This window comes from Poecilia formosa, unplaced genomic scaffold (assembly GCF_000485575.1).
Source record: "Poecilia formosa unplaced genomic scaffold, Poecilia_formosa-5.1.2 Scaffold10, whole genome shotgun sequence".
NCBI classification, from domain to species: domain Eukaryota; kingdom Metazoa; phylum Chordata; class Actinopteri; order Cyprinodontiformes; family Poeciliidae; genus Poecilia; species Poecilia formosa.
The window spans coordinates 4,824,654-4,851,733 of NW_006799949.1; the positions used below are offsets into that span (position 1 = coordinate 4,824,654).

The following is a 27,080-nucleotide window of genomic DNA, read 5'->3' on the forward strand; positions in this document are numbered from 1 at the left end:
CATCATGTTTCACATCAAAAGCCTCTGAACGTTATGAGAGTTTACCTCTTTCCTTTTTCCTCATTTTAATTCACAGCCTTTTACAAAATGTATTCAATTAGTTCCCCCAAAACCCCAAAGCAATTTTTGCAAAGAAATAAAATCTCCCATTAATGCAAACACTATGAAGCATTTTCACAACCAGTTTTACTCAAAACGGTTATGTTATGCGCATCAGTCAAAAAGCACATTCATGTTTCTACTTGCATCTTTGTGCGCCAAGCTGTAAAGTAATTTCATGCAAAGACTTCTTTAAATGCCTGCGGCTGTTTATGCAATAAAAACAAGAAAAACACAAGTATAAGTTTTATAGCAAAATTTAATTCAACAGTTGAATAATTTACATCCTGCACTGCACAGGATCCATTTACGCAATGCCCTGAAAACAGTTCTTTGGCCTTGAAGTGCTTGTGGAGACCTAAAAAAAGGCCCAGTAAACTTTTGCGCCATACCCTGAAATACAATGGAATCTGCTACTATATTAAATAATTCATCTCAGTTCCAGGTCAGAGTCCAGATTTGTGTTTTCTGTTACACTTTATTGGATATTTTACCCCTGAACTCGACATGTGCCTGGATTTCTCTTTTTTTTTTCCCCTTTTTTTTTTTTTTAAAGGCAGGAACGTTTGAACTCTAAGACTCCCTCAAAGAAGGAACGTCCTGGTTCCAGAAACTTCCAAAAAGCAGCTCTCCAGGAAGTGGGCCTGCCTTCAGCTAATTAGTATGACATCATCAAGTGGTGGAGCCCTGCAGAGAGGAAACAAAACAAAAAAAAAAAAAAAAAAGACATGAAGCAACCGATCTCATGTGAAAGAACCGTTTGAATATCAACCGCATAAAATGAATAACGATTAATGGTGGATCTGAAATCATTACTTTCAGAAATCATCATTTTCATTCATTCCAAGGGTATAAGCCACCAAAGGTAGATCTCCAGATTGTTTTTTTTTTAAACATATTTTTAATTTAGTTTTAATAATAATCATGTCCACAGTTACACACTCCAAGGCAGTGTCCAGTACTGCAGGCTCACACAGTTGCAGCAACACACACGTTTCACAAATGTTCGTGACTCGTGGTTTTGACTGACGTCTTCAACAGAGCTGTATAACAGCTCCGCATGAGCAAACTGCAGGCTGCATGTTGGACAAGTCTTAGTCTTTAATTCAATGAGAGTGTGACAAACAATCGTCCACTGATTTACTACACAGCACACTCTAGTGTTAGGTGGCTCTTAACTTCAGCCTGAGCTTGATGGCTTACAAGATTTGAAAAATGTGATGAAACTGCACCAAAAATCAATTATCGAGTCTAAACAGTTACACATGTGCAAATACGTGCAGAGGGTGAATAGGCGAACATGACAGGTTCTGTTTAAAGCTTTGAAAGTGAGGAAAAATCCTAATAACTTCATATCAGACAGAAAGATACAAGGCTTTTTTTTAAACTACATTTTAATACAATTAAACAGAATTGAGCAGTTATGTTGCTTTCAAATGGACTAGGTTATTTATTACGTGTAGTTCTTTGTTTATTCTTTAAAAAAAAATCCCAACTATATTTTGCCAGGTTTAATTTGTGAGTCTCCTAATTTCAACTTTGTCTATTTTCTTTCAACCATAAAACTGATGGAAGCAACACAAATTAATCGGATTTTTAACAATATGTATAGTTCAACTTAGTTAGTTTAAAATAATCTGATTATCCCACAAAGTGAAGACATGTCTGATCCAGCTCCTATAATAAAAAGGCTTATTTAGCTGTCAGAAAGCAACAGAATTTTTGCATCACGGCCTCTAAATGTCTTAGTCTCATTTAGAAAGTGAGGCGGAATTAGCAGTGGGATTTTATTACCGCACAGAAATGAGTGTGCAAAATGGTTAGTGGTGAACCTTACTGGATCTGTGCTTGCATCACCAAGTCAACCCAAAAATGACAGATGGCAAAATACACTTCACTCAAAAGTTTTAGTCTTTTTAAATCGATCAAAATCTCTGCTCACTATACTAAAACAGAAAAACAAATCCAGAAGGGTGAACGAGTCTTTTTTTTAAATAATGATTACTGCGCTTTCGCTAAATGCACACGTCTTCCTTAGCCAAAGCGTTTTGTCGTTTCCTAACAAAGTTGGTCCTTCTTGAATACACCCCAGGCCAGAACTGCCCACAAAAGACTCGGGAAGTCCTATGAGTATGTTGCACCAAAGTTGTCATAAAATATATCACAATTCAAACAAGAATCTGCTTGTTCAAACTGCTCTGGTACTCACATCAGTGTGAGTGTTCGGGAGGTCGTAGCAAAAGGTTATTACAGATCATTTATTGGAGGTTTGGAGCAATCATAGAGAGTCTTTCTATTTCTAGATATTCTACTGCCATGTGGATTCGACAGACACAAATCAAGCAGCATTGAGCAAATATATTTCAAGTGGGGTAGGATTAGATAAGAAAAAATAAATAAATATGAATTTTGCCAAGAGTAGGTTTCAAAAACATAAAAAGCATCTCGGATGCACACAGGAAATCCTACTGCAAAGTCAAAGAAATAAAACAAAGGTTTGCACAACCAGGCTTCATAGTATTCCATGATTGTTCTTTTTTTTTTTAAATGCAGCTGGAACAAAATATGTTTTAACATTTATTTCGCAAATTTTCAGCTATGAAAAAGGGGAATTTTGTCTAAGACCAGCCATACTCATGCCACTGACCCACTCAGCCTCTCACTTCCACAAACATCCACATTTCAATCATGTTTTCGTTCTCCAGGGAGGAACAAGTCTTCTGAAAAACAAAACTCAAAGCTTTTGACCAAGAGGCATTTGTGCACAACACAAATGCCTCTTGGTCATTAAGCACTCACTTTTTAGCTTTTATTTTTATTTATTTATTTATTTGTTATTGGCACCAGCTGCTTTTATTGAACAGTAAATTGAAAAGAAATGGGGTGCAGAAATGGGGGGGAAGACCTGCAGCAAACGGTCCGAGACAAGAATTGATTGTACCCCGAGGGGCAACAGAGGAGAAATAGCCTTCATCACAAAACCAACCTTTTTTTGTTGTTTTTGGTCTTCATGTTTTTTTTTGTTTGTTTGTTTGTTTGTTTGTTTGTTTTGACAAAAATAGATGGCTCTACATCCCGGTATTTGCTACAATTCTTGATTAAGTCAGAAAACTAAATAAATAATTTCAGACATACCAGAATATGCTCCAAGATTCTTTGAAAAAAATATCAAATAGAAGTAAAGCTGTGCGTTTGTTGGGTTCTGTTTAAATGTAAAAGTCACAAGAACTGTAAGGTGAACTTGTAATTTTTAAAGTTTCCCTTCATCATCACATCACATATTGTCTTTAAATAAAAATGGAAACTTCTAAGAGCAATTAAACAAAAAAAAAAATGGAAACTTCTAAGAGCAATTAAACAAAAAAAAAAATAAAAAATAGGCAGATCCTTGCATTTCAACTTCCATCTTAAACAAGAATAAATGATAAATGTTGATAATAAATGAGTCCCATCATCAGCAGGTCAAAAAAAAAAAAAGAAAAGCTAACTGAATTCAGATCATATTTCATCCTGCGAGACGTCGCCATGTTTCCTCATCTCATCTATTCCCACACATCAAGACAAACGTACTCCGAAGATCAATTTAGTGAGTAGCAAGATGGTAACTGTCTCCAATTATACAGTCTGTGCAATTTGTCTTGGGTACTAATGACACAACTTACTCCATAATTGAGTTGCACTACTCAGTCTTACATAATTGCTCCGTTACTGAAACTACACTTTAACCACTTAAGATCCAGAGCAGGAAACCCTAAATGGCCCAGAAATGGATCACAGCTCTAATAGGTCCAGGAAAAACAAATGAATTACAGGTTTGAGCACAAGAGTCTGGTGAGAGAAACCGTATTGTGGCGATACAGCACTTTCCACAAGTATTGGCACCCCACGTAAAAAAACATATATTAAAAACCTTAAAATAAATTAGCTCTATGTTGCTATGATGTAATCTTCTATGGTGACATAGAAGATTGTAATGTAATGTAATGTAATCTTCTATGGTGACATTTATTGAGTGAAGGCAGAGGAAACCGCACAAACGTCCTTTTTTTAAAAAATGTGTCAAAAATATTTGGCATCCATAGCAACTGATCTGTTGGTTAATTCTGTACTTTAAGTTGATCGGCGTCAATTTCTAGACAGTTTTAAATAAAAACCCTATCCCTAGGTATACATGGCATTTACGGGTCACCATTTCTCCATCTCAACACACGGTATTAACTAAAAAGGTTAAAACCACAAACTATGAAAAACAATGGTGGATGAGAACCCGGTTTCATTGTCCCACCACATAGTAGGAAGAATAAGGAAGTTGTTTGGAGAACTGCAACAACAAGTGGTGGCATCTAGGGGGGGGGGTTACCAAGTTGCCATAGCAACAAAAGGGTAAGATTTTACACACATATTCAATTATGTGTGGCAATTACAACAATGGAGGGTGTGTTAAAGAACATTTTTTTCAAACAGACTAGTGTTTAAGCCAAGTCTTTCAGTTCCATATCGGATGTTATTTTAAAATTATGCGAGTTCATACGACATAGCGAAGGATGAAAATACGCCATGAAAGTGATACCTTCTTAATACTAAATCTGTTGTAGCTGAAATTAAGTTTTTACCATGAACTTTCATTTAACATGTCTCGATCGAGTCCAACTTAGGCAAAAACAAAGTACACATTTAGAGAAAACGTGAACTTTTATTTTATTTTAAGCAATTTTAAAGTCAATAATCCAACTACAGTTTCCAGCATTTTCAGGACTTTAAACATTCAGCCACTTTAAAATCTTGAACACACTACAATAAAATTAAAAACTTTTTTTTTTTTTAAAGGATTTACTTTTAAAAAGTTTCTACACTATTATTCGGTGTAGAATAGTGTAGAAGCTACACTATTATAGTGCAGTTTCTGATTTCATTGAAACATTTTCATCCAATGCACCCAGCACTCTTTAAAGGTCTAACTGTCTGTCCTATCATACGTTTATTTTACTTACAAAGCACATTTTATGAATATAAACTTCAAATTCAAAAGGGGAATAGAATAATGATGAACTGTTTTATTGCTGCAAAAAGTGGCACTGTGGCTCCTTGAGTTGTTGAAGAGTCCATAAAGAGTGAATGAGGCATTCGTGACTCAAACGTAATGTGGTGACCAAGACAATAAAACACCAGTCATTATTTTGTTAGGAAATTGTCATGTCATCTGATTACAAAAGAGATAAAAAAAAGAAGAAGAAGAAGAAGAAGAAGAAGAAGAAGAAGAAAAAGAAGAAGAAGAAGCAGCATTTCTACTAGATGAAACTAGACACACAAGGGAGATTCTATTGCATTATCTTCCACATTAAAGCTAATGAGTAACTTTAAACCATAGATCGTTCAGAAGTCTTCCCACCAAACCACACTATGCTAAGAAAATGCTTCTGACTCTCGTCCAGCTCCAGTGAGAGAGCAGAGATTGTTTTTTTTTAAAAGGTAATGTACCGAGGAGAGGAAGTGGGGGACAGAGCGATGTTCTTCCTACTTTTCAGGATGCAGCTTCTCTGTGATCAGTCCATCACTGGGTGTGTCTGCATAGTTTCCACCACTAATTTCATTCCTCTCAGACCAAGTAAGGCCACAACCCAATCCACAATGTGGAGGAAACATCGCTGTTGGCGGATGATAGGGATCGACTCATTGGAAAGGAATGCACATTAAAAAAAAAAAAAAACAAGAGTGTTACATGTCTCATTGGCAGCAACAAGATAAAACGTATGCAAATTGAGCTGCTGATTAAATCTACTAGCAGTGTTACTTCATAGCACAGTAGAGTTGGGACTGGCAAAAAGAAAACCTGACAGCAAGTTATTAAAATCTAAACAACAACAAAAAATAAAAGGTTTTGATAAATGACAAACCATAAACTGCAGCTATCTGTATAATACATTAGTTTATTCGGCTTAGGTTGCTCTCCTAACACTTCAGTGTCAAACTCATCACTGTTGGGTGCTGCGGTGGCACAGGGGTAAAGCAGAACCCACTTAAGGAGGCCTTAGGCCTCGACGCGGCCGTCACAGGTTCAAATCCCGGCGTGATGACCTTTGCTGCATGTCTTCCTCTCATTACTCACCTTCCTGTCTGACCACGCAAATAAAAGCCACTAGACCAGCGACGTCAAACTCAGTTTCATTTTGGGCCATATCAAAACTCTGAATGTTCTGGTTGTGCCCAAATGGGTTGATAAAACCCATTAAAGTGTTAAAAAAAACTTAATGGCTGTTTATTTGGTTTTGGTTTTAATTAATTATTGAACATCTTTTCACGGTGATCAGTCCCTTCAGGACTTTTGATTGTTTTTTTGCATTTTTTCCTCCAATCAAAATCACAGATTTTGTGGTGCTAATTTAGGAATATGTGTAAGAAATTTTTCTGATATTTGCACTAATGTGTGAGGTTAAATGTGTCTTTTTATTACTCATCGTATCAATCACGAACTATAACTTTACATCAAGCAAGGCTGAAGCAACAGTCACTTTAGCCAAATGCTTTTGGCCAGTTTTGAGAAAAAATTTCAGTAAAATCAGTAAAAAATGTTAGGATTTGTTGATTTTGTGTGAATTTTGTGGATTTGTGAAAAACTGGAGACTTGTTGATGTAATTTGGAGTCTAGAGGGACACATAAAAAGCTGCGGCGGGCCAGATTTGGCCCCTGGGCCTCGAGTTTGACACATGTGCACTAGACCAACATTTATATAAAGAAAAAGAAACCCATCACTGTCAAAGAGTTGAGGTTAAAATTATTCATGCACCTGGCAGATTTAGATTCACTTCCCTTTCAGACAATGTTAAAAAAAAATTGGTAACACTTTATTTGAAGGGGTGTGCATAAGCCTGACATGATACTCTCATGAACGTGACATAACACCTGTTATGAGCATGAAGGCGTCTTTATGAACGTTTATAACTGTTGTCATGAAGTGTCACTCAGTAAATGATGACACTTTTAATGCAAAGTTCCATTGAAACTTGCATAAAATGTCCATTAAAAGTGTCAACTTTGCGTTACAAGTGTCATTATTTGCCGAGTGACACTTCATGACAACAATTATAAACATTTATGAACACTCCTTTAAGTTCATAACAGGTGTTATATCATGCTTATAACAGTGTCATATAAGCGCTATGCAGACACCCCTTCAAATGAAGCGTTACCGAAAAATCAAATGACCCTCCAAAATTTATTAATTATTCTACAAAAAAAATTAAAAGGTATGGTAAACATATAAACTCTTCTCAGTCATTAATGGAATCATTACAAGAGTCACAGTAATCACGCACTTCTTATGATCACTGACCAGGTTTTTCATATGAATTTATTGTTTTGTTGTTTATATTTGTTGATGAGCTCCAAGTCTTGGAGGTTTAAAAGCCTCCTTGCCATCGTCAAGTCTAGTCCTTGAGAGCGACTGTTCTGCAACTTCAGGACGACAGGCACCAGATCTGGGCTGTTAAATCATCCACTTAACTCATTTAGCCCTCACTTTGCCAAGATCTGCTTTTTAAAACCCTAAAACTAAAAACCACTGGAGCTCATTAATACTGTACGACAGAGGATACAGGTTGCCTGGTCTAATGGAAAATGCTATAATGTGCTCCTCACCCTTCGTCTGCTTTAGGTTGTCTGTCCTATTGTACGGTTGGTCAACCTGCTCACACGTAGACGCCTACAGTGTCATGACAGCAGAGGAAAGATTTTTTATCCTGGATACTAAGACACTTAGTCTTATCCTGGACACTTATCAACCCAACCCAGATAAGTTCTGGGTTGCTTCCCCAACCCAGAACTTATCTGCCCTCTTTAGCATCAAAGAACAACCCCCTTTCCTTAACAATAGATAAATGGCAAAACCATCTTGAATCCTTGGTGCCTAACAATCAAAGATTCACACCTATAGTCCAATCAAGCCTCTCTACTCTGACCAGAACCTATAAAAGGAAGCCATTATCCACTATTAGCCATTATCCACAATTTTTTCCACCAACTTGAATGTTATATTTCCGTTTGTCTGCAATTTGACAGCAGAAAGCTTGAACAAGTCAATATTTCAAACAAAGTTTCCGCTTCATAAATTAGTTCTTTTGTCAATAATCATTATGCAATGTCCCAGTTGGACCTTGAAGTTGAAGGTTTTTAAGTTCAACACCCTGAAGTCAGTAGATCCAATATGGCTGCTGCAAACACAAGCGTAATAATAGCTACTGTTATAAAATGTTTAATTGAACCTCATTAAATTGATTGCACATGTAGTATAGTACAGTTAAGGTGCAGCTATTGGGGTTGAATTGAAGAAATAAAGCTGGAGCCCAGCAAGCGATGTAGCTTTTATACTTCATCATCCATTTCTAGCTGGTATAAATCTGCCAGCATGCATAAGGCAAATGGGAGGATGCAGTAAAAGGAGATGAGGAAAAGGGGATTTGCATCTCGTTAAGCATTAATAGTTTCCTTGATTTTCAAAGACTGATAAGCCTCAACTCAAAATGTTGACAGCAAAGCTCAACTTGGATACAACTGTGGCCGTGTTGATAAATGAAACGGACACCAGATTAAATTAGGAGAGGAAAACCTGAGAGGACTGGGCAGAGACAAGGCTGGGTGTTTGATATAATTGAAAAAAAAAATTATATAATTTTTCAGGTGTAATTTCTGAAAACTCACGTATTTGAACCAGGTTGTAATTTTAGAGTATTAGCATTGCTGTCATACCGTTGGCAGCAGTAGCAGTGACGGATAGAGTTACTGAGCTCAACTTCTGTCTGGCCAATTTCTTCTTGAACAGGAAAATCTTTATGTCCCAGAAGAAATTTCTGCAGATCAGTGAGTGGGAACCCGTCCCTCTGGTAGTTCTGCAGACAAAGGAAATACACAAGGTTAGAGAAGCAGCAAATTTCAGATGAGACTTGGGAGAATCGTCTTTGTTAATTTCCCCTTTAGCTTACACGTTTGATTACACACAACTAGGCCCGTCGCAATAATCAAACAAATCAATTAATCGCATGATAAATTAAAACAAACTCAGTTATTTTCACTGGCTTGATTTGTCTCTTTTTTTCTCTCTTTCTACCAAAAACTGGATGATAAAAGTCTTCAGTTCAAGAAGTAAATGAAACTGAAAAAACCTACAGCTTTTTATTTTTTTAGACAGCTGTTGGTCTACCACATTAAATCCAAATCAAATCTTAAATTTGAAGAAGCATGTCCAAATGTGAAAAGGTTCAGGGGATATGAATACTTCTGCAAGGCACTACTGTGTATCCAAGTGTTTCAAGAGAGCTGCCGTTTTCCCCATAGACAAGGAGCGCAGGTTTGTTTACCTTTATGGTCTCATAAGAGTCAGTGATGAGGGCGATGAAGAGGGACAGCACCATGTAGATGAACAGCGAGATGAAGGAGTAGAGGTAAGCCCGACTGAAGAGCCACACCAGGATATTTTTGTCCTTCAGCTGGGCAAAGGTGGTGAACATGTCGTCGCCGTTCAGCAGAGAGAACAGACACTCTGCAACTCGACTCAGGCCCTCAAACTATAGGAAGAGAAGGCGAGAGACAAGTGATAAAGTGATGCAGGTCTATAATGTGAAAAACACGTTTGCATTTAAAATCTTACACACAGAAACAAATGGGTAAATTCCATACATGAAGAACCTGGAAGAGAAACTGAAATAAAAAAAAAGGAAGAGACCCAAACAAACTGAATCCAAAAAGGGAGCAGAAAAGAGATAAATAACAGCTGGCAAGAGACTGAAGGAAGGACAAAGGAAAGAGGAGTCCTGAAGGTCAGACATGGGCTTAATCCAAGAAGCTCTGGTCAGCCAGAGACTGATGGCATCTAGAAACAACATCCCTCTGCATCTCCATGGATTCAAAGCACAATACTCTGAATGCATGTATGGAAAGTGGAGTTTTATTACATCCTCTGTATATTTACTGGGGTGATAAACAGAGATTCCTGGAAGGGCTGACAGGAACTTCCCTGGTCAACTTTCTGTAAATATTTCAAGTATTGATAATTAACTGCTGTAGTGAGCAAATTGAATGCCTTACAATGCCACCAGGGTGCCTGCTCATGAGCACTGGAGTTCGTTTTTATATCAAATATTAAAAGGATACAAAAGTGACGGTGAGAAACCAGAGAGTGCTACAGGCTTTGATAACTTGATGTAGTTTTGAGTAGAACAACAGTTTTAGGTTTGCATGAATGCATAATCAGTGTTTTACTGCTTGAAGTTGAGGGTTAAGCAAATTGGTAAATATTGAATCACTATATAGTTATGCCACAAAAAAGGAAGAAATCAATTATGTTTATTTTGGTCAAAAGAAAAAAAAAACTAAAAGGAAGGGATGTAACAAATAAAGCATTCAGTTAGGAGTAGAATTACTTTCCAGTTTAATAAAAGAATAAAATAACAAAATACTGCACATTAAATTACAGTGCGCAAACTAGGCTACTTCACATCATGTTGAAAATTTTCTTCTAAAAAGTATGTTCCAGCCAAATGTTTCCCATAAAGAAAAAGATTGATGGCTGAGCAGCTGAAGCTCATCAACAACTTTTAGATGAACTAAAGCAGCTGATATAATGCCGTCTGAACAAACTTACCTCTGCAGGCCACGACTTGTTTTGACTCCCACGTGCGGTCAAAACTTCCGTAAATAATTTATCTCGACAGAGCAGGATTGTTAAAACACACGGCTTCCCGGTGCCGCTTGCTGGCACGGGATTTCTCTGTCGCCACAACCAGCTGTGCTCCTTTGGAGAGGTTGCTGAATAATTAAATGGTGGTAAAAGTCTTAAGTTGTTAAAGTGCTGGAACATTCAGAGCCTGCTTCATAAACTGTCCTTCACCAGGTTTCTGCATATATTGGTTGGTTTCTGTAACTACAGCCTGCAGAGTACAGATTTTAATGTGGTTCCCAGTCTTAAAATGGATAACCATGATGTGGTGGTTTATAAGTTTACGGATGAATTGAGAGTCATTGAATATTTGTTTTAATTGCAGCCTAAATGATTTTACACAAACAAACACCCCTGTATTGAATGACCACACATTTTCAAGCATAAAATGCTATAATTTCCTCCAGAATATGCACGTGTACTCAGCTTCATAACTTCAGACTAACTGGGGGAAAACACTGACACCTAGTGGATGAGCTGTGTCATTACAGCAACTTAAAAGTAAGTATTTGTTTATTCATTTACAATTATTTTGCCAAAAAAACAATTTCTGAGTCATTTTCAGCCACAATAGTTGAAATGAACTAAACCAGATATCTAACATAAGGCATGCATCGGCAGCTTAAAGAATGCATCTACAGCTTAAAATAAATACTTCCAACAACACTTAATACAGTTTAAGGCTAATCTGTTGAATAAATGCAAAATGTATTTTTTTTTTTTGTACCGTTTTGGCTAATTGCTCTAAGTATGTTCTTTTTTCAGCAAATAACCGTTACGATAACCTTACATTAAACTTTTTGGCTGTTTATTTTATGACATCCCTTCATTCTGGGGTCCCCCCCCCCTTTTTTTTTTCAATAATGGCTACACAACCATTGTGTCAGTCCAAAAATTTTCTCACATCTTCAGAGAACATAAAAACTGTAAAACTTCTTTTTTTTTTTTTTTNCCCCCCCTTTTTTTCAATAATAGCTACACAACCATTGTGTCAGTCCAAAAATTTTCTCACATCTTCAAAGAGCAAAAAAACTGTAAAACCTCTTTTTTTTTTATTTCTGAGTTGGTGTGTATTTATCTCTTTACTCTTAGCAACCCAAAACCTGAAAAGGTTACATTTGTGTTTCTTCTTGTGATTCATTGATGAGGCAAATATAAAATATCAGATTTTGGAAACAGAAATAAGGTACATCATCAGGAAACTACACAAATAAAAATGTGTTTAAGGATGTGGTCTCCAAGTTGGGTTTCTATGAGAAGGCTGCCATTGTATTTCTATTCCAACCCTGACCTCCTCAATTACTATTGCTGATGTTGGTAGCTTATGCACTCTTGTTAAAAGGAAATTTTGAATGGAAATGCAGTTTCAGACATTTGGACTTCCTGTGTTTAACCACACACATGGCCTCAGCAGTTCTGCATCAACAAACGGCATTAGTCACCTAACAGCAAAGACTTTACAGTTCTTCTGTGGCGAGTTACTCCACACCTCTCTCAACATGACTCAGTGCAAGTTCTTGGATAAACAAACCTCTATGTCTGCAACATTTACCTTTTCGTGGTACGGTCCGAGTACGATCCACCCGCAGAACGTGTAACCGAGGTAGATCATCCCAGCGCAGCAGCAGAAACGGAGGACTTTAGGAAAGGCTGCTTTCATGGTTAAAATCAAGACCTGGAGGCATAAATTTTACGTTGGTTTATGTTTTAGGCATGAAGCAAAAACACTAAAACGCCCCAAGATGAGAGTTTAACGTCCATGTTAAAATCTCATCTGAACTGAAAACAACCTGGAGTACTTCAAATGTCCAGCAGGGGGCAAAAGATTTGCAGAACAGCAGGAAACTATTGTGCCCAATCAATTCTGATTGCGACTTTGTTTGACACGTCACATAAAAAAACAAACAAACAAACAAACATGTAGCTAAAGAATTATAAAACAACAACCACTTATTAAATTCTTCTGTTCAAATAAAAATGCTCTGAACTCACATTATATTTCTGGAAGTATCCAAGGTACCTGATCACCCCGACCCAGACCAACAACGTCGAGGTTCCCAGGAAGATGCTGCACACATCATAACTTGTCAGACTCTACAGGAGACAAAGAGTGGAGAGAAAATAAGAAAGAATATAAGAGCAGCATGAACAAATCATGAGTTCTTGTTCAATAAGAGTAAATAATAAAAAGGAGGAAAAAAAGTTAATTGTGTGCGACTTCAACTTTATTTTAAAAGTGAAATCACAATACAACATGCCCAAAATACAGAGCACACAAGATAGCTATATTCATGCGAGTATTTTCATTTGTAAAAGTTAACGTGAAAGATTTTATGCAAAGCATTTGTAATTAATAAATTACTTTCTGGTTCAGCTTGTTTATCTACATGATGCAATTTCATACCAAAGTTCGCTCACAATCACGTAAATGGCTAAAGGTGAGTTTATTACACTGATAACCAGATGTCAAATAAAAAGTGACACCAACCAGTTATCTAGGCACTTGTCTGCAAAGATAGATAATATAATAATATGTTATATAATATTATATAATTTTTATAATAATACAAAGTCTCTTTTTGACATTGACATTATAATATAAAAAGTGCCACAATACATCTCCATTTGTTGAACTGCACAAAATTAACATATAAAGATCAAAAACTGTCTATGGCAAGAAAGAACTGAAAACAACCTAGAGGACTTCAAATGTCCAGCAGGGGGCAAAAGATTTGCAGAACAGCAGGAAACAATTGTGCCCAGAATATAACTTCGTACTGCAGTCCGAAGCATTTATCAAATTTTTAACTATAAATCTTATTTTCATGCAACAAGTTTGTTCTCAATACATTGATAAATGTGTTCTTACACAGATCAAAACATAAAACATTTTAGGTAAGTTTTTTTTTTTTTTACTAGATCTGTACATGATGTCAACAGGACTATTAGGTCAGATTCCTACCCATTTATTATTTATTTAACATTTAATTCTGCATTATTTTTTTCATGATCGATGATACTAGTATTTTTACTGGATAAAATATAACAAAAAGTGCAAAAAGCAATATATCAATTACTACAATTTGAGTTGTGGTGCTTTTGAATTAAAACGTGTTCCCAGGCCCTGCATTGTTAGTGTGCCACTGTCTCTTAATGCATTACACATTTCTGAGAGGTTTTGGGGTAAAAGCAAACTTTCTTACACCCGATTTGATATGAAATGTGATATTAATGGCTGGGAAACATCTAGAACAGCGTTTCTCCACCCTGGTCCTCACCGCCCCCCTGCTCTGCATTTTTTAGATGTGCCTCTATTCCAGAACAGCTGATTCAAATGATTGCATGACCATCAAGTACTACAGAAGCCTGTTAATTACCCAGAGATACAATTCAGGCGTGTGGCAGAAGGGAAATACCTAAAACATGCAGGACAGGGGGGCAGTGAGGACCAGGGTTGAGAAACACTGATCTAGAATAAAGAAAGATCAGTTGCACATGTTCACACAGTAGGACTCTGTCTTTTATCACCAGGAATACTTTTGGTTGTAATAAAGGGAAAAGCTTTGGAGCTTCATTTCAGCCTGCTGACTAACTGTACAACAGGTTGGGGAGGGGCAATGATGCATTCCAAATTATTTTGTAAAGATAGAGAAAACTCTAGTCACTTCGGTATTCCTCCTGTAACCTAATTTAAAAAGACTTTATTCTGTAGGATTAATATGATTTCATTTTTTTTTAAACTCAAGTACACATCAGTTTTGGTAACTGGTCAGACTTTTGTAGAATATAGTTAAGCAATCAAAGTGCAATGGTTTTAAATGAATAAATGAATTTACATCACAACATTTTATACTCGATAGGAGTATAAAATGCCGAAAATCTTAAAGTGAACAGTACATAAACACAACAAATGCAAAAGAAGTCTCAATGATGCATCAAATACACACTGACCACATTACAGGAAGCTTTATAGCCAATTATGTCAAACTAATTAACAAAGAATTAAGTCACATTAAAGCTTTAATGCGACAAATTACATTATGGAGCTTACCTTTGCCTGAATTTCCATCTTCAGTATGGAGCCAACTATTGCCAGAAGGTCACTGACAATGACCAACAGGTACCAACCATTCAGGAACTCCTTCTGGTCATCCTCGCACACTTTACGATTAAAGTTCTCTTTAAAGAATTGAGAGAATCTCTTGTGAAAAAAAAGAAGAAAGTCAGTCACTTAAATTTGATTCCTAAAAAAAAAAAAGATCACAGAAAATGTAGGTCAGCAAGTCTAAACGGTAAATCTGAAATATTTTGATAAGATACATTTTTATCATTGAAGTTTTGTTTCAAAAGGTTCTTTTGCTTAGATGCAGATTTTTCCCAATAATCGTTAACCAAGTACAGAAAGAAACAGATCAGTGGACAGCAGGAAAAAAGAATAAAAAAATGTTCTTTATTATAGCTGACCTGGAGTAACTTGACAGCCAGTATGATTGAGCGCGTGCACAACGCGGCTGACGTTATGCAAACCAGAATGACGAAGCCATCAAACACCAGCAGATAGTGTGTGTTCTTCTGAGCTGAAAACGACAATAAAAAGGAACGGGCTGAGTGTGCGCTTATCTCCTTCACAACCCCCTCACACTCACTGCTGACATGAGTCTGCAAGAAAACGCCTTTTAACAGTGAAAAGCTTCCAGAAGGAAAAGTCTGATAGAGATTTCACTTAGAGAACGTGTGAGTGAAACACAGAACGAGTGTTTAACTGGGTAGAAGAGAAAACATGGATTTGATTGAGAAACAATTCTGAACTTCACCTGTTCCAGAGATCTTCCAATCTTTGCATGTATTGCTTTCGGCATCTATGTCCAGGAATAACTTGACCTTTCCACTATGACATTGGTTGTCAAATATAATCTGAAAGGGGGGAAAAAAAAAGAAAAGAAAAGTGATTTTCTAGTACATTCCAACTTTGGACCAAATAATTGATTTTCACCTATAAACAGCAAAGAAAATCTATACAGTGACATGGAACGAGTAGCAGTCAGGTAGCTCCCGGTGTCGAACTGTCTGCAGGTTGATTCCCTTCAGGTGGAAGCTTATCGTTATGTCAACAAGCCTTTAAATAAAAAAGAAAAAAGGTTTGAAAAGTTATTTATATTGGCGACTGATATGAAGAAAAAACAGCACATACACATGACACTACCTGTAGAAGTCAAAGCTGAAGAAAGATGCATTCTGGGTTCTCCACATGTTTGCAGTTCTTGGATCATGTGACATACACTCTGAAATAGAAAGAAATACATTTGGGAAAAGAAAGTACAACAAAATAATTGCTGCTATGCATTTGTATAAAACAAGTGCAATTCACAAAAAAAAAAAAGTTTCTTTTAAAAATGTCCCATACAGGATGAACATTTCAAACCGGCCTACCTGTTTCTAGGTGAGCATCGATATCATAGGCCTCGTCTGAAGGCTCCAGGTTGCCTTTTCTGTAATACTCTTTACAGATACTGAGAGGCAGCAGCTTCCCATCTTCCTCTGCATAGCTGATGGGGCCAACAGAGAGCTGGCCCAACTGGCTGTACTGTAAAGATCACAGGCTTCAGGTGAAACAGTCTCAGAGTAAAGTGGATTGAGGGTCTCCTTGCAATGACCCCACAGCAGACCGAACATCTGCTATGGGGGGGGGAGGGGATCTTCTGTTTTCGCTTTTGTTTTCTGTCCCCATCTTCATAGCTAATATAACCAAGCAGTGTTAACATGCATGGTTCCTGACACAACATTGTTAATATCCTACCAGATAATGCATTCAAGCAGTCCTTTGTGATTGCAGTACTTTACAAATTTATATTAGGGAGACTATTGTGATTCCAGCACATAAGATGTCTTGCACTCTCATCTCTCGTCAGCTGGCTACTTTTAAAATAACTGGGCATCCAGCTCATCCTTGATAAAATGTTTGCAATCTTCTGTAACTATTGTCTATCAGAAACACTTTTCATAAAGAGCTAAAATGCTTGCTACAAACTTTCCATTGTTGAACAAGTAGTCAGTAAAAGGCCACAAAAGCCACCTCACAAAAGTTGTTACACGAGTTGTTGCACGTTGTTGAGGTTTGCAGTTTGTCCTGCCCCTTCAATGTGACAGAATAACACAAAGTAGTGTGTAATGGTGAGATAAAAAGAAAATGACATGGTTTTACATTTCTATAAAGAATCGTTTAAAATGTTAGCACTTAAAATCATTTTAAAAAAACTCTCACTTCAGTTGCAAGTTACTTCACATTTAGACAGTTTTGTTCTCTTTGCAAGATAGCTAAAGTTAATTTTAGCCAGCTATCTTTAGCTTGGACAAAGAACATCTAGTCATAAATTTGACTCATGGAAAGTTCTTAAAAAAAAACAATGTGTTCTTTGACTAGGACATTGCATAATTCCACCATCTTATAACAAGAGCAGCTTCTAGTTTGTTTAATCTCCTACATGGATTTCTTATGGTTTTCTTTCAACAATGGGTTTCTTCTGGACCACATGACTAACGTTGTTTTGTTGATAAACATTTGCAATTGAGCCTCATCTCAAATTTATAAAAAAAAAATCCTAATTAAGTTTAACAAGTGACAAATAGGTGTTCGAAAAAGTCAGAATTAGTGCAAAGGTTACATAAGAGCACCATTTTCTAGTCAGTTCCTGTTTTTATGAGATCACAAAATGTATTCAGAGGATTATTATGCAGCTTAATTATTATACAGTTTCTGCACTGCAGTCGTGTCTAATATGTGCAGGATTCTTCTCAGATTCCAGGAAACATAATGCTCACATCGCAGGGATAATTTATATAAACTAGTAACTGAGACAAAATTTTCTACAAACTAGACAGTTAAAGCAAGTCTCCCACATTAAGTTTCCTAAAAGTCTCTTTTTCCTTATTCTAAAAACCATCAAAACACAAAAATCAAACAGCAGCTTTAATTTCTGTACTTGCCTGATCAAGGATGTAAAAGAGGCTGTCAAACACAGCCTGCTGTGTATAAACAGCTACGCTATAGTCATCCTCATCCGCCCCAGTGTATCCTTTCAGGAAAAGGTTTTTCAGGGCAATGGTGGTTTCCTCCTTATAGGCAACCACCAGCTGGTTGTTGAGGCCAAACAGGATGAGCTAGAAAGAAAGAAATGGAAAGTGGACATTTAACCAAAGCCAAACAAACAGCATTATTCAGGAGGGTAATTTACTTTTGTTTGTTTTTTTATCCCCAAAGATGTCTAGGTTTTTCATGGTATCAATTCATTAAGTTGTGGGAAATATTCCTCTGAAAGGTTGAGCCATTTTGAGGGAACAGACTGAATCAGAGAACTGGATTTTGAGCTGAATATTGATTATGTCTGGAGCAGTGGCTCGGGAGGCAGGGGTGCGCTCCAGTAACCCGTGGGGTGGGTTGGGTCCCATCAAATCTGGTGACTCTGGAGGCCATTTGAGGACAGGGAAGCTATGGTTATATACAAGAAACCAATTTGAGTTGATTTGAAATTTATGGTGCACCATTCTGCAGGAAGTAAGGTAAGGTATTTTTTTTATTTATATAGCACATTTTCAGCAACAAGGCAATTAAAAGGAAATACAAAACATAATAACAAACCTAAGAAAATAAAAAAAGAGGAAAGAACACATTAGGGCAAATGGCAACATTCAGACAAAACAAAGACATAAGTGAAGGCGGTGACGTCACAGGGCCATGAAACCAGGTGGCTGAGCCTCCCGGTAGAAGTCCGATAAAGGTGTTGTTATCAAGGAACGTCCTTGAGAGCACTCAGCTCCACAGCTGCATGGACAACAGGAGGGGGTGAGGTGGGAAGGAGCGTTATCTTGACATTTCTTCAAGGAGATTGGAAATATGCAGCCCTTCCAAGGTCACACAGGGAAAGCCAATTCAGAAGCAGAATGTCTTAGGTCGGGTAGATTATAAATTTCAATCTTTCCTAAAGTCTCTCCGATACATCTCAGTTACCAATTATCCAAATTAGTTTGGTCGTTCCACTGAGCCAAAACTAGCAACTTCTCCAAGATCGATTCCATCCCGTTAGTGAATTTTAGAGTCCTCAGCTGGGCTGCGAGTCTCAGCAAGACTCGCATCCAACTTGTGTCTTTGTCCACACCAACAGTCTGAGTGTTCGCTAGTTTGGCCAAGTCATCAGATGATGGCTATACAGTGGTCATTAAGTGACGGACACGGTCAGCGTATGAAAACTCACACTGGACTGTGGCATCTAAACAATGCTAAGAATCTGCACAAATGGGGTCAATCATGTGTTCCCACACCACTAAACCGTCACCAGCAGCTTAAACCATTGATACAGGTAGGATGAATGAACACTTTCTGATCATTTTTTTCCCTTAATTCTGACCTTGTCAAAGTAAATGGACTTAGCAGAGCAGGAAATAATTTTACATTCTGTTTTTGTCCAATTTTGGCTCAGTTTCCTGTTATTAGCTGGCAGAGGAGGCACCGCACATGATGCTCTGCTGCTGTAGCCAATCAGGCTAGAGGGTTTGCACTTCGAGATGGTACACCATATTCAAGCTGTTCTGAAAACAATATCTACATCAGGTTTAAAATCACTTTGAATCCCCTCTCACCATTTCAATGTGCTGTTTGAATTTCATCTAGTTGCATCCATTTCATCTAGTTCCCTTAACAAGTTGCTGTCATTTGATTGGCTGTTTTGCTGGAGTTTCAGGGGTGTGAAACTTAGGTTTAGTTTGTTTAGAGAAATCTCTCAGGTACATGTTCACATTTTTCCCCGAATAGGTGCGTAACAGATGCAGCATTATCATCCTAACTTGAGGCTGTTCTTTATACATACTTGTGTAGTGATCATGACGATCTTCAGAATCTGGACTCCCATTTTCCAGGGTATGTGTCGACGGGTTCTGTACTTCTCACAGGGGCTCATGAAGTAGTATCTCAGGTCATCTCTCAGAGTCTCCTCATTGATAAGATCCTGAGTCATGTCAGAGCTGCAATGAAAACAGGAACATCAGGCAGGAGTAGATGGACCTTACTTGTGTGTAAACAAAGTGGTGCTGCAGAGGACAAACATTAAACCAAGCTGATAGTCTCTACCTTTTAACCTATTTCCTTTGCAGAAAGCAACGGAAAGCTCTCCGGAAGAAAATGCAGAAGTGACACTGTGAGAGAGCAGTTATTTCCCAAGTAACAGATGTTTTGTGAGGGGGTAAAAAAACAACTTCACACAGAGAGTACAGTGCCTGCTTTCAGGGTTTTTCCAAGGTTCAAGTCCAAAGTAAATCAGTCAGTGCGGGGCCTTCTTTCAATATTTTCTCAGTCGTTTGCCAACCGCAGACACAGCACCAATCTCTTCGTACTGCACGTTTCTGTGAAAGTTTTTCTAGCGAGTTTTAGAGGGGGGAGAGGGAACTTTAGCTTAGTTTCTGTTTTAGTCACTTTGAGAGTGAGACCGGGCAGGTGATTGAGCGACAGACACAAAGTTACATAAAATACTTTTAACTCCTAAATGGGATTTTTACTCATAATTTAAAAAAATAATAATAATAATAATAATAATCTTACCTAACGGAGTTCCTCCTATCAAGATACCGAACCAGTAACTCCATGATCGATGAGCCCCGTGAGAAGCACCATTTACTCGTGAGGTTGTGACAGCGATCACAGACGCTTCACGAGTAAAAAAAAAAAAACTCCCTCTGAAAGCTGAGCTTTCCTGTGTGGCGTCCAGTCAGCCAATCAGCAACCGAGTTCAGGAGGGGCTCAGGTGCGCAATTTGTGGTCAAAGAGTCAACTATGGAGCGCTACAACAGCCAAATTAACAGAAATGCGCTAAAATATTCTAATTTAAAATTAGAATTTTTTTAATGGTTTTTAAATCATTTAAATGACTATAATCATTTAAGTGATCATAGTTTTTTTTTCACAGAGATGACAAATTTATCCTTTCACCATATTGTGTCCAAAAAGTATGTTGTAATAAATCAGTAAATAAATCTACTTTGCAGTATTTTCAATCAAACAAGTTTCTTGTACATTGCAAAGTTCAACAATAAGGCAGTTCAAAGTGTTTCATGTCATAAAAGCACAAAAATACAAAGTCATTAAAAACATCATACACCAACAAATATTACACTTTGATGAGTGTCATCATCAAAATCATGGATACACATTATGTATGTTGGTCAATGTTCCATTTATTTAATGCAGCTCTGAACAGGTGGGGGGTTAGCATTGATTTAAGAGAACTGTGTTTCACCAGTTTTGCAGTTTTCTGGAAATTTGTTCCAGATTTGAGGTGCATAGAAGCTGACTGCTGCTTCTCCAGACCAGAACCAGAAGACTTGAGAGGTTTTCAAAGTTTCTCCACAAACTGAAGAGCTTGCAAAGGTTTTGAGATCAGTATTTCACCTTAAAATTATTTTGAATACTACAATTTTTTTGTGTTTTTCATTAAAAAATGATTTGATAATGACCAACCGCAGGGTTCTTTTGTCAGGTTGTTGCTTGTTTTAATGGTAGTTATCAAATACTAGCACCCCTGTGACCCTGCAAGGATCAGTGGGTATAGATAATGCATGGATATTACTTTAATAGCTAATAATTGGATGAAGCAGTTATGTGTCTTTACTTTGTATTTCTTTATTTATTTAACTGCTGAGGGTCAGAGTTGGGTATTTTTTGATCATTTTAATGAGCCTCTCCCCACTAAATGGACATGCAATATGCATTTGTGACATCCATATGTTGGTTAATGTATAGCATGTGTTCTGGTTGATTTTGTAGGCAGAAGTGCTGCTGGAAGCTCTCAGCTTATACAGTAACAGACTGTTTGATAAGAAGATATAGAGAATTTAAAAAAAACTAAGACAACTTTGTTCTTGAAATCTTGTTAAATAACTTAAATTCTGGGGAAACGAAACAGAATCCTTACAAAAAAAAAAATAGTCACATACCTACATCTGCAGTTTAATTTCTCATCTTTATCCCCACCAAACTTCTACCTCACTTTATTTTCACTCTAGATAGAAAAACAGAAAGTAAAACAAATCATTTTTTCTTTTTTTATTATTATTATTATTATTATTATTATTGTTATAATAATAATAATAATAATTATTATTATTATTCTAGAGGAATTACATGTAATTTCTCTGGTTTCTATTTTATTTCAAAAAGCTAACATTTTATGTGATGTGGTATAAAAATAGAATACAAACAATATTTCAACATCTTTTTATTACAAACAGGAAGTGTAACACCAACTGTGCAAAAGTACAAACAGTAAAAAGAAAACCTTGAATCCCTTCAAATATTACAGAACTTGAGATGTTTTAACATTTTCAATGACAGGCACACACAGATGACTGGATGCTTATTTGGGTCTGTAATAACTTTATTACATGGTTGTCTAGTGCCTGGACACATTTACTAATTACATATTTATTTATATAAAAACCAAGCCCATTTTATGAAGAAAGAAACAATGTCTGTGCAAACCTTAAAATCTTTTTAAGCACAAGTAGAGTCAGGAAGATTTTTTTTAAGAACAAATAAAGCAAGAGTCCAATTTCCTACCGCAGCAGTCAATATGAGCTGAAAATCCAAAATATCCTTCAAGAATGTCAAGTCCACTTTTAAATATTAATCCTAATTTTAAACTTGTTAAATGTTAAATGTATAATGTGGCCTCTGTTTTTGCTTTTTATGTTGCATGTCTTACAACATACCTGTACAAAAGGACATCTGTATCTTTGACAGTAACTCACAAAGTATGTAAAAAATATTTGTTTTTAAAGTTAATTGCTTTATAGTTTTTAAGAATTTAAGCAAAATGTATTGCACTCATTCATATTGTCTGCACTATTTTTATATATCTTATAATGACTTTAATTTCTAGAGAAAAAAATAATTAAAAAAATTAAAAACAGACATTTCAAAATTACTTAAATGTCAATATTTCAAGTTGTAAGTGTTTAATGCAAACAAGAAGCTTAAATTATCATACTAAACCAAGTATTTGGTTATTGCACATTCAGGCTTCATGAATCTATCCTTTAGTATAACTCCAGCACCGTGATTATAGGAAATAGATAAAATATTTAAACCCAGTGTTAAAAAAAAGTCTGAACTAAATCAGTTTAAGAGAGAATCAATGGAAACAAAGTCCTCCTGATACACTCAGCTCTTCCTTAATGCAGCCACAGTGCTGCAGACCAGATAATAAACTGCTCAGTGTTGGTTCAGCTTAATTTGAATTCAATTGTTCTCATTTAATGCACTTTGAAGTGAACTGCCATCACTGATAGTAAATATTGATGTTATTTAGCTTTGAGCTTTAAATACAGGTAATCCGTTGGAGCTGATCATATTTTCTGAGCAGAAACATTTTCAGTATGAATCTTTGGGATGCTGAAGCCTTTTCTCCTGCATGGACAGATTAGCAAAAATGAGTCCCATTTTTCCACATGCTGTGACATCACAACGTTACAGTGTTAAAATGTGCTTTCATAATCTTAGAGTGATTTAGCTGAATGATTACAATAACTAACTCACCTGTACGCCCGAGGTGCAGGTGCTGCGGCGTCTCCACAAGGCTCATCATGAGAACCTTCCTTCTCTGCTTTTACCTTTTTATTCTTTGCCTGTGAATAATCTAATTTAGGTTGACTGCCTTTTGCTTGGTCTGTTGGAGTCACAGAACTAAACCTGACTTCCTCCTGTATCTTCTGCTGGTCTTCAAAGCTGTACTTAACAGAGATATTATTCCTCTCATCAGTGCTTCCCTGGCGCCCTTCAACGTCAGGAACCTCCTCAATATGTGGACGGCCAGCACTTCTTAGAAACTGTATATTGATCTCTCCCTTGGTGCCGTTGGGTTGGCTTTGATGAATGACAATCTGCTCTAACCTGACATTGTCATTTTGGAGTTGGTTAGGTGCTTGTGTATTTACATTTCTACCCTGGTTTCTATCCGACCAGGGTGGAAAACGTCTGGGTTGCTGATAGAAAACTACTAGCAGTCCTCCCATAAGAACTACCTATCAGTCCAAGACATAAAGGTGGAAAACAAAGTCAGACTTAAATACCAGTGAAGAGATATACTGTGGATTAATTTATTAGCGTGAGTGTCATGATGACATATCTTTACCAAACTGAATATGGTGATAATGATGAGGACTGGTGTCCAGGTTAAAAGTGGCAGATCTTTGAGGAGTGCTTGAAAAAAACCACCGATTCCTTCTCCTAGGGCCTTCAGTGGCTCTATGATGAAGGTGGTCAATGTGTACATAAATGCCTAAGAAAGGAAAAAGACGGATGTTATGATACAACTTTCTGTTCATGAGGTATATATTTATTTTCTGACTATGAATCAGGACTATCTGTGTGATTATAGCCACATGAATTGATGAGCAAAGACTTAAACTGCTGTGAGGAACATGTGAGTTTTCATGACTATATTTCAGTGTATATATTTATTTCATATTGAAGAATCATGCAATACCTTTAGAGACCTCATGCAACCTTCTGTTTACGAAAAGGAAAAAAGACTAACAAATAATTATTACCTTTTAATTAATATCCATGTTGTGTATATTAAATTTTTTAAGAGCAGTCAAAATTACTGCAGAGTATAGGAAAACATAAAAGGGGGCAAAACATTCACCACAGCAACACTGAATAGTGTAAAAGGACTTGATGCTATGAGAGAAGCAATTTTGTTTTCCTCATGCAGCACTTCCTTGTGGCCACTGTTGATATGATATGATATGATATGATATGATATGATATGATATGATATGATATGATATTGTTGCCACAATATCATCTTTAAAATGTTAAGTCCTAAAATCAACAGTAAAAAAGACACTGGATAAATGTTGTTATTTGCAGGCAAAAACATTTAAAGTTGCTTTGAACATCAACAGAAAACAATTTCAGACCAAGCAACTCCCAAATCCAACATGGGATTAGCCTTGCAACACCAGCAGAGAGGTTTACCTTGAATGGCGGTACCTCGAGAAACGGGTCAATTAGCAAGATCTTTCGGTATTCCTCACAAGGGTCTCTTTGAAAAGTCCAAGTGGTTCTGAACGATTCTGAAAATAAAAAAAATACAATCACAAATTACCATACAGATTACAGTTACAGATAAAAGCTTTACATATTCTCTGTGCCATTTTCTACACTTTCCGTAGTATTACAAATGCCTCAAAAGGGAAAACTGAAAGAGTGGAATTTAAATCATGAAATATAAATATAGGCAAAAAAAATACTTAGACATTATACATGCTGTCCTTAGTATCAATAGCTTCAAAAACAAAAAAGCAATTTAATATCTTATTTAATAGCTTATAAAATTTCTGAATATGAACATTTTGTTTGGGAGCTTCTACACTATTCATAGCTGATAATAGATATTTGACACTTGAAGTTCTTCTGACCCACCACTGATTGCAAGCTAGTTCAGTATTGACTCTGTGTACAGTAAATAAGTGCATTGTATGCATTTAGTCACCTCAATGTTTCAGAATATGTTAATCAAACTTAGGTTAAGGGTTTGGGTCTTGGTTTGGATCTGTACAGTGTCATGAGCCTTTTTCTACTTTCTCTAACTGAAGGATGTTCCAGTCCAGTTCTCAAGAGCTACAGTCCTGCAACGTTTAGATGTGCTCCTTCTCCAACACATCTGAATCAAATGAAATTGACATAGTTGAGGGTTGTAGCTCTTGAGGATTGGACTTTGACACCCCTTTTCGTTATTTTCTTCCTCTGAGAATTTAACTATTGTTACTTCTCCTGCACTACTACTGCATGTGCAATCCATCAACTTACTGATTTCATGAGAAGTTGTTTCTGGCAGAAGAGATTCTGTGAAGTTTAATGATGCTCAAACTTCACAGAGAAATGTGTCTGAACTCTTCAGGTCTGAACTTTGCTAGCTGTAGTTTAGGATGACACAACGTCCTAACCTGTGTTAAATGTTAATAAGCATTTAAGCTAACCAGCTGTCCATCTCAAAGTACTTTTATTTCATGTTTGATTTGAGGGGTTGTTCCAACCATCCATCAAACCCACTTATCCTTGCCAGGGTACCCATAGAGAGCCAAGACATGTACAGTTAGAGCATGCTAACTCCAAAAATGATCCAGGCTGGGATTCAAACCTATGACCTTTTTGCAATGAGGTGATTGTTCTTTAAGTTTATTTGTGTTTCCAAAATGCTCCTTTCAGATGTTGCTAAATCTCATCTTGAAGTGCCAGCTGAACCATTTAGGTTATGTTTCTTTCACAAAGTTTGATTTAATTTTATCTTTAAATGTAAGATGATGTTAAAGTTCAGTAGGTTTATACATTTCATGTAAAGTTCTAGATGTTCAACAACTCAGATTGCTGAAACAGCTGATCTTTCTTCTATACAATTTTATCAAATTATTTTTTAAAGATTATTTTTCCTCCAGCTGTGTCTCCTGTTGGAAGTTTGCTTTTGTTCAAGAGACACATTTTGATAACAGAGTCAATAAGCCTATAGGATAGTGCGGTTCCCATCTTATGTGTTTTAGGTGTTAAACAAAATCGTATTTAATTTTCACAAGTAATAAAGTGAGAGTAATGCAGTCTAATTCTTTAAAGGTTGAATGCTTCCCTGTAAATCAGGATTCATAACCTTTACGTTTTTCCCTGACTTGACCAAAGAACCAATTTCATTTTAAAAATCTGTTTATTCTTAGCTCTTTCTGGCTTACCTAGAAGACTATCAAACCAGCTAAGATTCTGTAGTCTCATGCACTCTTGATGGATTATTTCCACTTTCATGATTTTGCTCTGGTGTTTTGCATAGGCCTCCTAATCAAATGAAAAACAAAAAGAGAAATGTAAATTGTTATACACTGAATGAGAACAAAACTAAAGAAGAAAATAACAAGCTCTGTTTCACCTTGTACAGATAGAGCCAGTTCCAAGGAATACTGACAAAGAAGGAGATGGCAAATGTTGTAATGAAACACTTCAACCATGAAACTCCTAGCCATAGCACAATTAAGAGCATAATTAAGACAACTATAGAAACGGATCCAATCTGCAACAGAGAAGAATAAAACTAGTTAAACAAGATTGAAATCTCCTCAATCCTGGAGGAGTTTTCAAGACTGAATAAACTCAACCTTAAGTTTTCTTGGTCTTGAAACAACATCTGTTATTTGAATTGCAGGTTCAAATTACAATACTTTGTCGCACAGCACCAAATT

General features: G+C 36.6%; 2 protein-coding genes across 3 annotated transcripts; both read right to left on the reverse strand.

Moving 5' to 3' along the window:
- Positions 1 to 340: 340 nt before the first annotated feature.
- mcoln2 (mucolipin TRP cation channel 2) lies at positions 341 to 20,546 on the reverse strand. 2 transcript variants are annotated; one of them, XM_016665915.1, is made up of 14 exons: positions 20,398 to 20,546; positions 19,670 to 19,823; positions 17,793 to 17,966; positions 16,239 to 16,392; positions 16,012 to 16,090; positions 15,873 to 15,924; positions 15,623 to 15,722; positions 15,273 to 15,385; positions 14,860 to 15,009; positions 12,801 to 12,902; positions 12,361 to 12,483; positions 9,451 to 9,657; positions 8,843 to 8,982; positions 341 to 786 (listed from the first exon to the last, which is right to left on the reverse strand). In XM_016665915.1, the coding sequence occupies exons 1-14, from the start codon at positions 20,439 to 20,441 to the stop codon at positions 750 to 752; spliced, it is 1,629 nt and encodes a 542-aa protein (XP_016521401.1). In that variant the 5' UTR covers positions 20,442 to 20,546; the 3' UTR covers positions 341 to 749. The 2 variants fall into 2 exon arrangements, with proteins under 2 accessions (XP_016521401.1, XP_007542584.1); XM_007542522.2 differs by having other exon boundaries at positions 15,828 to 15,924; positions 20,398 to 20,545.
- A 1,551-nt stretch (positions 20,547 to 22,097) lies between these two features.
- Positions 22,098 to 26,853, reverse strand: LOC103130991 (chloride channel CLIC-like protein 1). The gene is made up of 6 exons (XM_007542532.2): positions 26,771 to 26,853; positions 26,580 to 26,679; positions 24,835 to 24,932; positions 23,984 to 24,130; positions 23,389 to 23,873; positions 22,098 to 23,259 (listed from the first exon to the last, which is right to left on the reverse strand). The coding sequence occupies exons 2-6, from the start codon at positions 26,647 to 26,649 to the stop codon at positions 23,199 to 23,201; spliced, it is 861 nt and encodes a 286-aa protein (XP_007542594.2). The 5' UTR covers positions 26,650 to 26,679; positions 26,771 to 26,853; the 3' UTR covers positions 22,098 to 23,198.
- Between the last annotated feature and the right edge of the window lie 227 nt (positions 26,854 to 27,080).

Bases quoted from the DNA above. Each gene is read 5' to 3' on its own strand.
- mcoln2 (XM_007542522.2), bottom strand. From the start codon at position 20,441: ATGGAGTTACTGGTTCGGTATCTTGATAGGAGGAACTCCGTTAG. The intron at 15,386-15,622 runs GTGAAGTTCAGA...TGTCGTTTTCAG, and splicing joins TTGGAAGATCTCTGGAACAG to CTCAGAAGAACACACACTAT. The intron at 8,983-9,450 runs GTAAACAAACCT...CTTTGTCTGCAG, and splicing joins ACTCTTATGAGACCATAAAG to AACTACCAGAGGGACGGGTT.
- LOC103130991 (XM_007542532.2), bottom strand. From the start codon at position 26,649: ATGAAAGTGGAAATAATCCATCAAGAGTGCATGAGACTACAGAATCTT. The intron at 24,131-24,834 runs GTAAACCTCTCT...TTCCTTTCTTAG, and splicing joins TCGAGGTACCGCCATTCAAG to GCATTTATGTACACATTGAC. The intron at 23,874-23,983 runs GTAAAGATATGT...TTGGACTGATAG, and splicing joins TTATCACCATATTCAGTTTG to GTAGTTCTTATGGGAGGACT.